The following is a 12,644-nucleotide window of genomic DNA, read 5'->3' on the forward strand; positions in this document are numbered from 1 at the left end:
GAAGACAGCCACCCTGGAGAATCAGAAAGTCACCCAACGAGGGTTGTTTTTCATACAAAACTGATGCCTGAAGTGATATACTGTTTCCACACGTTGTAAGGGTCCTACTGCAATTGCTAGATGGGTAACTGCATTGAGACAAACCTGTATTTACATGATTTGGTTGATTACAACCATCTCTAATGGGGTGAGAGTGAGCAGCACCTAATGACACCTATCACACAACCAGCAGAGCAATGCTTACCATCAACTATTTAGGGTCGCCTTCGTGACAGTGTGGATGACCATCTGGACCCACAACATTCCAAGTTCATCTATGGTCATCAGAAGCCTCCCTAGATCTAAAAGTCTTGCACCTGTAGCCCTCATGCCCGATTCCGAAGTCCTTCCTCTCCTGAAACTAAAAACCAAATGCCCTTTTCCACTTACTGTGTGAGTTCTACTTTGGCTCTTGTCTAAGAAGCACATGTATTTGTTTGCTGGCCAATGGCAAACCGAGAACAACTGCTGCACCAATTGGATGTCTGAAAGTTTGTCATTTGTCACCCCTCCCAGTTGTTTTCCAGTATCCATCTAATAGGATGAAGAGAAGCAGAAATCCTGACCTCCGCTCCTGCAAAACAAAAATAGAAAATTACCGGGTAACACCAGAAAGAGAAAGATGATACTGAATGGCAGAAAGGGCAGTCTAATGACAGATTCGGAGTTGGTAGCATGTAACTCGCTATTGTTCTACGTTTGTATATCCACGCAATTTATTAGTGATTAAAGGTTATAACACTTTCCTTTCATAAGTTTGCATCCCAGTACATTTGATTCTTAGTTCACAAATGGTTTGCAGATTAGATTCACAAATCTTGATGTTTTTCCAGAGTGTGCTGTTCATTCAAATACCTGATGTTTGGCTTTGACTCCCTTTTTAGTGTATGATTAACCCTGTGGTAGTCATAATATGAGGATCTCTGCTGCTGTTTATGGTATTATATGATCATACAAGCTTAGCGTCCAAACTACTGGAGTGGCATGCATTCACATTTCCTTTGCCTCTCCTGTGTTTCCCATGGGCCACACATTGAGAACTGAAGAAGTAATATTAGCAATCCTCTAAATATCCATCATTTTATACTGTGTTGTGCACAGAAAAATGTTAGTTAAACTGATTTGGTGCTGTACATCCTGAAAATAACATTAAATGACTATTTGCCATGTGGAGTAAGGGTTTCTTTTCTTTAATCATTTTATTTAATTTCATAATCAATTAGCAGTCATATAGGCACTAATATTGCGCCAAAGAAACTGGTATAGGCATGCATATTCAAATGCAGAGATATGTAAACAGGCAGAATATGACACTGCAAGAAACATTAAATCTCCGACATCGCAGCAGCTGGAAAAAGGTCCATTGATGACTGAAGGTAATTGTTGAAAGTGATGGAAGTGCAACCCTTCTGTAAATTTCTGCAGATTTTAATGCTGGGCCATCATTGAGTGTCAGCATGTGAATCATTCAACAAAACATCAGTGGTATGGGCTTTCAGAGTGAAAGGCCCACTCGTGTAGCATTGATGACTGTACGACACAAAGCTTTGTGCCTGTCTGGCCCATCAACACCGACATTGGACTTTTGATGACTGGAAACATGTTGCCTGGTTGGACAAGTCTCGTTTCAAATTGTATCAAGTGGATTGATGTGTACAGGTATGAAGACAACCTCATTTCAATTTGATAGTAATTACATTACACAACTTGTCACTTGACCTGAACAATAAGGACAACTGGATCGCTGATGAAAGTTGTACAGCTAAGAAAGTGTTAAAATACCAACCAGTAAACTAGAACCCAGGTAATTCATTGTTGTGTAGATAGTTGACCCATCAGAAAAATTACTGAGGCACTACTTTTGTCCATGCTGAATCCTTCACAATTATTTGAATGTCTTGCACCACATATTAAGCCAAAATAATTGATATTGAATTATCCATTGCTTGTAGGATACCAGGTATGAAGTCGAAGTAGTCTGCATTGCAGTCCATGCATGAGTAGCTTGTCAAAATACTTGCGCAGTTCATGATGGTATTCCTGTGTGAAGGAGAGAGATCAACTGAATCATTCATGTACTTTGGGTGATATTGCACAGCAGTCCTGAAGCACAAGTTTGTGCTACTAAAAGACCAAAAGACCTGCACTACTGCAAACTTTGAAAAGAAAAAAATGGAAACTACAGTATTGTTGTTGGTAGGAAAATAAAAAGTGCCAAACATCTTGCATTCGTCAGTGCAAGGTTGCAGCCCCACCAAGGCAATCGGAAGCGGTGGTCCAATCACCCGCCCTTCTTAAATAACCTGATTACTGAAACTAGGACGAGAATACAAAACCAGATGGATAAACTGGTAACGACCTAGGGCATGAAAAGGAAAACAAAAACTGGCTTTTGGAATATACGAACCTTGAGGGAGAGTAGCAAGCTGGAACAAGTGACAAGGGAAATGAATAACTACAGGCTTGATATCCTGGGATTGAGAGTTTGGTGAAATGCAGACATTGGATGGAATTACATTTTTATATTCAAGATGTGAAGAGGAAGAGGAACACTGGGCTGGAGTTGGGCTATTCTTGACCAAGGCAGCAAAGAAGAGCCTTCTAGAATGGAGACCTGTGTCCAGTAGGATCATGATTGCCAGATTTAAGATGAAGGTCCGAAACGTGTTGCTCATCCAATGCTATGCCCCCACAGAGACATCAGAGATTGAGAAGAAGGTGTTCTATTACCTGCTATGAGAGACTGTAAGGAAAGTGAGCAAGAAAGATATCGTCATTGTTATGGGAGATATAAATGCCAAGGTGGGAAATAACAATGAGGGTTTGGAACAGATAATGGGGGCACATGGCTTGGATTAAATGAATGATAATGGGGAAAGATTTACTTACTTCTGTGCAAGCCATGACCTTGTAACAGGAGGGACCTTGTTTTCTCATCGGAGATGTCATAAGATAACACGGGTATCCCCAGATCATATTAGAGAAAATCACATTGATCACATCGCGGTATCCAGGAAGTTCAGGAGGAGCCTGGAAGATGTGTGGAATGGAAGAGGAGCAGTTGCAAGTCTCGACCATGATCTGGTGTACTGAATGTTTACTGAATGAAGATTGTGGCTTCCAGAAAGAAATTCAAGCCAAGGAATAGAAGATTCGATGTAGGTAAACTGAAAGATCCACAGATAGATGAGGGGTTCCAGCTGGAGCTCCAGACTAGATTCAAGGCACTGGAACTGGAGATGGCTGAGGATAAGGACTTGGAGGAAATGTTGACAGAAGTTAAGAATACTTTTGTGCAAGTGAGTGAGACATAACTTGGCTTTAAAAATCACCTGTGGAGAGATTGGATGTCTGAACATACCTGGAGGAAAATGACCCATAGAAAGGAGGCCAAGGGAAGAGTAAATCAGAGCAGGACCAGGCAACAAAAAGTACAGGCACAAGCTGACTAAAGAGCAGCAGATAAGGAAGTGAAAAAGAGTGTGAGAAGAAACCACATAATGTGTATAGATGAACAGGCTGACAGAGCTGAACGGGCAGTGACCAGTAAGGAATGAGAAACTGGAGATACTAACTACACATGAAGAATAATCACATAGGTCGATGGAACACTTTAGCAAAGTTCTAAATAGAGATGTTGGTGGTGAGATAGAAGAACAAGAACAAACAGAATACAATGATCCTAGTCCCAGCATTGTTGTAAATGCACCCACGAAAGCAGAAATTCGGATAGCACTGCAGCAGATCAAGAATGGGAAGACACTAGGACCAGATAATATAGCATCTGAGATGCTCTAAACAGACTTCGACACCACTGTTGAGTTATTGTACATCCTCTTAGAGAAGATATGGAGAGAGGAGAAACTGCCAACAGACTAGTAACGAGGTATTATCATGAAAATACCCAAAAAAGGAGATATTACTAAGTGCAACAACTGGCGGGGCATTACCCTATTGTCAGTAGTGAGTAAGGTTCTTTCGAGGATCATTTTAAACTGCATTAAGGTTTACACAACTGAGGAGAGAGCAGGTGGGTTTTAGAAAACATCGAAACTGTGTGGACTTTATTAATACTCTTAGAAATATTCTGGAACAAAGTGTGCAGTGGCAACACACCCTCTACCTTACCTTCATTGACTTTGAAAGGCTTTCAACTCTGTCAGTCAAATAGTCATGTGGGATACTCTTGCAAAATATGGCATTCCAATGTGATTATTAACATCATTGAGGAAATGTATGAAGACTATGAGTACCAAGTACTACATAATGGAGCACTAACAGAGCCTCTCCAAGTTAATGCAGGAGAACGATAAGGGTGTATTCTTTCGCCAACACTATTTCTTTTGGTGTTGGACCATGTGATGAAGAGAGTGATAGGGGGACGGAAGAGAGGAGTGCAATGGGGGATGCAGGATAGGCTCGAAGATCTAGATTTCGCAGATGACAACTGCTTAATGGCACAACGATATCGAGACATCGAAGGGAAACTGGACAGGTTACAGAGAGAGGTGGAAGTTGCAGGCCTCAAGATAAATATTCGCAAAACCAAAGAAATGTGAATAAGTTCGACCATCACGAATAGGCTGGCCATTAATGGAGAGGATGTAGAACAGGTCCAATCGTCCCACTATCTCGGAAGTATAGTCACGACTACAGGAGGCACTGAGGAGTACATCCGTAGTCGCATCCGCAAAGAAAATGGTGCGTTTGTACAACTGTACCCTGTTGGGAGAAACAGGAACATCTAAAAGAAGACCAAACTCTAGGTTTTCAACAGCAATGTGAAGGCTGTTCTGTTGTATGGTTATGAAACTTGGAAGGTGACTAACCACATTGAAAACCAGCTCCAAGTTTTTATCAACCGCTGTCTCCAGCGTATTTTAAATGTGAGATGGCCAGATATAATGAAAAGTGAAGATCTTTGGAGGGAGACAAATCAGCAACCAGTTAATACAAAAATCAAGGAAAGAAAATGGAACTGGATTGGGCATACATTGAGGAAACCAGATGGAGCTGTTGAAAGAGTGGTATTGGATTGGAACCCTTAAGGAGTTAGAAAACATGGTCGTCCCAAATAGACAGGAAAAGGACGATCAAGAGAGAAGCTGCAGAGGATGGGAAAACCTGGAGTGAAGTGAAGAGACTTGCTAGACATCATACCAGTTGGAAGGATTTCGTCACAGCCCTATGTTCCAGAGGGAACGACAGGAATTAAGTAAATAAGTAAGTAAGGACATACAACAATGCCTTATAATGCCTCCAAACCCAGAATTCTAATGGATTGAGGTCTGGTGAAAGGAGACACCATACTACTGAATCTACTTAATCAATCCATCGTACATGAAATGTTGCAGTGAGGGAATATCACAAAATCCATAGAAAATGTAGTGGTGCCAGTTGTGCATGAAACACAGTCGCTGTCTTTGTGAGAGGGTAACCTTCTCCATCAGTGCTGGTAATTCACCTTTCAGAAATCAGTGGTGTATAGCACCTGTGAGTATGTTTGGTAAAGTTCATGGCCGAACAAGTGTCACTTGTCAGTGCCCATAAATTGATACTGAAGTGATCCTGATGCCTCACTTACATGATTCTTTGAGCATTTTAATCTGCCCACATATGAATATTGTGATAATTTATATGCCATCTCTTGTGAATCCTGCCTCATCTGTAAATAAAATGCAGGCTGCAAAATGTGGATCTGTAATGTCCTGTATCTCAACATGTATTGGTTTCTGGACATATAATTAAAGGATCATTCCATCTAGTTTCGAGCAATACTACCAAACTACAGAATATGTGATTTTTTTTAAACATCTTGTATATACTGAAACACCACCAGATCAATTGAAATTATACTGGCTGTCCCTCATATAGGTAATCAGACACATTTTCTCTGATGTTTTGACAGATATTTGCAATTTAGTTTGTACAACATGTAGCTGGAGTAGACAAACAAATCCTGCTCATCAGTTCTCCTATATGACACCCAGTGTCGACAGAAAGTGTTGGTTTGTTTTGCATTGCAAACAAAATTTTTAGATTGTAATTTTATGAGCACTTTTGATAGAGCATTCCAAAAGTAGTCTAGTGCATTATTCGTTTTATCGATATGTATTTACAGGAACAGTAAAATATGAAGAATAAGCAGTACACCAGCAGCGACTGAGTAGCACTTGTGCATGGCAGTAGCAATGAGCATGGGCCAGGGCAGTGCTTTCACTGCTGGAGTACTGGTTATTCTTTGTGGTTTACTATCCTTGTTAACACACATCAATAAAGTGAATATCACACTAGGCTAATCCTGGATCGCTCTGTTGGATGGAGATGCAAAATTCCACTTTAAAAATCGTTTTGTTTGTAATGAGAACAGAACCGATGCTTTCCATCAACGCTGTGTGTTGCATGAAAGATGTGATGAGCCATATTGATTTGGGCTGAATCCAGCTAATGTTGCAAAAGCGAAATTGCAAATATCTGCTGAAACACCAGAGAAAGTGCACCTGAGGACTCTTTGGACACCCTGTACACACTGTTGAGTCACATGTATCAGGTTACAGTAAACTTATGATAGAACAAATATGATTGTGGAAACTGCAAGTAGTCTGATCTAGTATCTGAAGATAAAAAAATGTTTTTAGTAATTCTTTACCTTGACATCGACAAGTCCTCTGTGCTCTGTGCGGAAACCTCCAACAGCATCCAGGGCCTGCTTCATTTCAAGACTGATGTGGATTCTCATTGCTGTCAACAAAATAAATACTTCTTCATACAAAACACAGTTTTCTGATGAAAAGCTCATTACATTTGGAAGTCATGGTAAATTAAGATTTATGTTCAGAATCTATATTAACTTTCATAAAACTAAATTTATCATAGGTAAATGTCATTCTGATTCATAAATTCCAGTCCAAACAACAGCATAAATGCAGCAGATTTGAAAAATCATTGCATATAAATGTGATTTGCTGTGAGCTATTTCACACTAACAATTAATATTAAAGTTGGACATTAAGTATTTTGGAAAATCAGAAAAAAAGTATGATTAGTGATATTTTTATTAGATCTATCAACTACGTGCAAAACATGCTATCATCAGAAATTATTTTGTGACATCAGTGTGCTTGGAGATTTTAAATAGGTGTTAATTGGCCACTGAATATTTTAAGTGTTGCATAATCCTGATCTGCTTATCTGTTTAGTGTTAATATATCAGGGGCCCTATTACTCAGTTATCCTGAGATGTGACCAATACATCGTTATACAGGTTACAGCAAATTTAAGTTCAATTTTTATGTAAAAGTAAACAAATTAGAATTCTATGCGAAGCCACTCATGCTAAGCCTTTTTCAGCCAACAGTTCTTTAACATAAAGGAAGATGCCAGTGTGCACGTAAACCAAAAATTGAAAAATAATAATATTTCTGAAGGCACTGTGTATTTCATCACTGTAGTAAGCAAGAGGCGTCACGTCACATATAGATGGTATCTTAGGAGGAGAGTTCAATCTTCAAGGAAGTAACAGAAACAATCATTTGAAGAGAAAAACTTCATGCAGACATAATTTGCCTAATTCAAAATGGTTTCTGAGGAAAAACACATTTAATTTACATTGTTATTTATTTTGTGTATTATTCAATACATTGTCAGGTTTACACTTGTACAACAGCTAGTAAACATTACAACACATGTCTTACAAAGTATCAGCTGAAAAATATGCATTTTTAACACATTGAAGCAATGTGCTGAAAATTCTGATAGACAATGTACAATTATGAGTTTGATGTGTTGGGAAGTGACACCAGTATTCTTTGACAGCAGTAAGATCTCTCTCATCACAGAAGTTGTAAATAGACACAATATTTGCTTATTCGTCATTAGTGAAGATGTGTGGCATTTCAGTCAGTGTGTGTACAAACTCAATTAAACGATGCTTCTCTTTAATGAACTCTCAATCCTTCCAGCTAATTCAACACAGCATGGACAGTGGCATTTTCGGTGGGCTACTTTAGTGGCAGAAGGACTTCCTGAGTAAAGAGTTAAGCAATAAGATATGTTGGGCTAGAATAAGAAGTTGGGTGGATAAGACAAATGTGTGCATGCCTCTATCCCAAAAATAAATGTACATTAAATGTTCTGTTTTGGAAACTATTCGGAATGGGGCTTATGCCTATATGAAGGTTTTTGCTTCAGATCAGCATTCCTATTATATCCCAGAACATCGATAATTTCTCCTGGGATACGCTGTATGTTATGCGCCACACTATGTAACAACCGACATCCATTTACAGACTGTTTGATATTTTACTTGCAATGGTATGACACAAAAGTTAAAAGCAGTTATTGAATTAATGTATAGAGGACACATTGCAACTTGACGGATTCATTCCATGAATGAGAAGTTACGTAGATTGTAGATTTAATCTGGCCAAGCCTCAGCACAGCCAAACTTACGCTAAATTCTAGCGACCTGAGAAGATGTACGAAGATCACACATGGACTGTAGATGGTGGGAACCGTTAAACACAGGAACCAGGTTCGACAATAGTGGTGATGTAGAGAAAAATCTGCCTTGAATCAGGACCTCAGAAGAGGAAAATGGCTTCCTTCTTGAACATGATTAATATGGCAGAATAGAATAAGCAATATCAACAGGGAGACGTGGTAAAAATACATTACCGATATGATACACAGCAAGCAAGTAAATCAGCTTAGGGAAAAAACAGAAATAAAAAATTCTGATGATTACTTATGAATATAACAATTAAAGTAAAAGGTATTTATAATGGATAACTGGTAATAAAAGCAATCAGTTCAGTTACAATTGCAATACTATATATAAATAGTTAGTTTGTAATCAACCAGTAGAAGAAACATATCAACACTCAACAGCATGTAAGATTAGAAGAACTATGGCTTCATTATATGTTCTCATTTATATAGAAAAAGTGATAAATAATAAGATAAAGACTAATTATGTGAATTATGGGTGAATTTTGCGAGAGATAATACCAATTTGAATTCTCCAGTAGTTAGTGGAGACAATTTCCTATAACAATGACACTACACATACATAGACATCAAATGATTTACATATGTTTCTTTTATGAGATCAATCTGCACAATTATGAATAACTTTAAATCCAGTCTGCGTTGTGTAGCAATTTCTTGTCTTTATAGCACATATACAATGCTGCTTATATCTCTGCTGAAAGATATTTTATTTAAATCATTTTTGTTGTGCTGATATACGAATATCGACACAGATTTGTGACACCAGAAGCCAGGGATATGGTACAGTGAATGAATAGAAAGCTACGATTTGCTAGTGGCAAGTCAATGTTATACAGTGGTTTGAGTGGTGGCTCAACTGCATTCGATAGTGCTGTTGGTGCTCTTTAAAGTCCTGAGGTACTTACAGACTTTTTTGCAGTAGTCTTGCATGCAGCTTAGTAAAAATCACATCTTATGCTGAATACTGAATATCTCCTATGAACCATAAATATATTTTGGTGACTAAAATGAGATTCTGTATTTTTTTAATTTCTGTGAATTAATGTGCAATTCAGTTTAACTGAATTGTGTATGAACTTCAGCATTCAGCACAACCAATCATTAGTGGTTAATCATGTGCCAGCTTCTATCAAGTCTGTGTTGCATAGTTTCAAAAGATCGCTCTGCCTTCAAGTGAAGTTTAATAAACTCTAATTGAAACTTACATCAATTAGTGTCTCCTAAATCAGTCCACATACGTGCTGAAATATGCAGACTTTTCAACCAGTCGCTGATAATTTTAAGAACAGATAATTATGATGGTGCATGGGTACTCCTAGTGTCTAGACAACACAGGATAATTTATCCATGTATTCACACTTTCTGCCAGACTGTGGTGAAGTGGCAGTGAGCAATACTCATTCAATATCAATGAATCTGCCTCATGTCCAGCATGCAAAAGTCACAGCATGTGACAGAAAGTAAACTGCAGAGCAAACATGTCTAAAAGATAGTGGTCATCAGTACTTTGGACATATGAAAAGATTATTATCATTACATTACAGGATCTTGATGACTGTCACAGTGTAATGCCACAAAGACATGATCTAGGTCCTGTTTTGCTGAATAGAATCTGCAATGGCTCCAGGACCAATCTAGTGTTCTTGCAACTTTTTAAGCAGCAAGAGGACTATCATCAGCAGTAATTGGCACTGTTAGAACAGCAACAACAACAATAACAGTGAAAGATTCAGCTGATGCAGTAGCAAGGCATGAGAGCCACCCAGCACCAAGTTCTGCCTTTCCTATGCCAGATTAATGGATGGAGAGTGGAACACATACCCACACTGGGTGCAATGTTTAAAGCTTTCCAGGTACACAACAGTACCCTATGAAATACTGTTTCTTTCTTGGGCTGCTACAAATGGTTAACCTCTCATTTGTTTCTGGTGAAGTACTCTCTTCTCTTAAGAAAATGAATTTTATCATGTTCTGTTATTAGTGGGGAATATCACATAACTGCTAGACTAGCATCTTTTCAGTGCCATAAGCAATGCAGAGAGTAGTAATGTATGTAGAGTTCTGATTTGTAAAGTCTCAGGAATGCAAATATTCCTGTGGGTAATCCTAAGTTGGAGGCATCGTTGTTTGGTCACTGGGACGAGTTCTACACCTATAGAGCATTTCCACGTGAATATCAGGGCAGCCTGCACGCTGGGCAGCATTATACAAAGAAGGTCATATCATGGGGGTTGATATAACTTAATGAACTGACCATTGAACTCCATCTGCTGTGAGGTTGTATCTCACCAATAGCCCACTGGTGTAGAAGCTTTTTATTTTATTGAAAATTTGATGGCAATAAATCAAGTGTGGACACTGGAGTAAAGTGTTCAGTATACTGGGAACACCAGAAGATCCTGAAGAAGATTCCAACAGGTGGGTTGAAATGTCTATGAAGAAATTCAAGAGAAAAATGATGTGGCATAACATGCTAGTAGATTTTTACCTCCAATGAAAATGGCCTTGAAAGCCTGCAGACTTAATAAATGTATGTACTTCCGGAAGCTTGGCTCCCCTGCAGTTTTCGTATACACACTGACAGCCTGTTACTTAGAGCAACTTGCAAAGGGGTGGCCATAAGAAAAATTGAATAACTAATGAAGGTATAACATTCTATGAGTCAGAGCATTTAATGTCAGAAGTTTGGGCGTATTAGGAAAGCTAAAATATCTAAAATGGGAAATACATAGATTCAGTCTAGATATAGTGTGGATCTTTGAAGTAAAGTGGAAAGCAGCTAAGGATTTCTGGCCATACGAATATATGGTAACATCAAACACCAGCAGAAAATGGTATTTCTGCGATAGAATTAATTATGAATAGGAAGCTAGGGCAGAGAATGTGCTGTTGTCAACAGTTTAGTGGTATTGGTGTTCTCATCAGATTCAACAGCAGGTCAGTGCCAACAACAGTAGTTAAGGGATATATACCAACATCACAAGCAAAATATGAAGAGATGGAGAAAGTATATGAGGGTATAGAACTGGGAGCTTGGTGTGCAAATGGAGATGAAACTCTAATAGTCATGGAATGAGGAACTCGGTATGCAAATGGAGATGAAAATGTGATAGTCATAGGGGATTGGAATGTGGTGGTAGAGGAAGGAATAGAAGAGGGGTAATGGCAAAATATAGGGTTTGCAGTAGCAGTGAGACAGGAGGAAGAGTAACTAAGTTCTGTTACAAATTTTAGATGATAATAGCGAATACTGTAAGAGAAGAAGGTATGCTTGGAAAATACCGGGACACACAGGAAGAGTCCAGATGGATTACATCATGGTCAGACAGAGATTTCGAAGTCAGGTATTGGATTGTAAGGTGTAATCAGCAGCACTTAGAGACTTAAATCATAATATGGTTATGGTTAAGAGTGGACTGAAGTTTGAGATAATCAACCAGAAGAATCAATGTGGAAGGAAGTGGAATACTGAAGACTCAGTAATGATGAGACGAATTTGATGTTCGCTGAAGATGTGGATACTGCAATAAGGAATTGCAGAGTAGGTGTTCAGTTGAAGAGGACTGGCCATCTCTGATATGGTAATCATTGGTGTTGGGCAAACATAAATAGGTACAAGAAAGGCAATTGCAAAGAAGCCTTGATAAGAGAAGAAATACCTCAGTTTGACAAAACAAGGAAGTACAAATATTCTCAGGGAAAGACAGGAATACAGGAATATATGGTACATCACTTGGGAATGAAACAACTATGAAGTGCAGGGAAGCAAAGGTGAAATGACTGCAGTAAAAATGTTAGGAAATGGAAAAAGGAACGATCATCAGAAGGACTAACTTAGGATACAGAAAAGTTGAAACAGCCTTTGGTGAAATTAAAGGCAAGAAAGGTGACATTAAGAGGGCAGTGGGGATTCCACTGTTAAATGCATAGGGAAAAGTGGGTAGGTGGAACGAGTACACTGATGGCCACTATAATGGGGAGGATTTGTCTTGTGATAGCAAACGAAGTTATAGTCGATTTGGAAGATACAGAGTAGCCAGTATTACAGTCAGAACTTGAAAGAGCGCCAGAAGACCTGAGATCAAATAAGGCAG

General features: G+C 38.8%; 1 protein-coding gene across 1 annotated transcript in view; it reads right to left on the reverse strand.

The window, feature by feature from the left end:
- LOC126252473 (adenylate cyclase type 5) overlaps positions 1-12,644 on the reverse strand; it is a 446,003-nt gene that overhangs the window by 40,739 nt on the left and 392,620 nt on the right. Inside the window, exon 12 of the mRNA XM_049953367.1 lies at positions 6,689-6,780. Within this exon, the coding sequence (XP_049809324.1) occupies positions 6,689-6,780 (92 nt within the window). The remainder of the gene's footprint in view (positions 1-6,688; positions 6,781-12,644) is intronic.

This window comes from Schistocerca nitens, chromosome 4, assembly GCF_023898315.1.
Source record: "Schistocerca nitens isolate TAMUIC-IGC-003100 chromosome 4, iqSchNite1.1, whole genome shotgun sequence".
NCBI classification, from domain to species: domain Eukaryota; kingdom Metazoa; phylum Arthropoda; class Insecta; order Orthoptera; family Acrididae; genus Schistocerca; species Schistocerca nitens.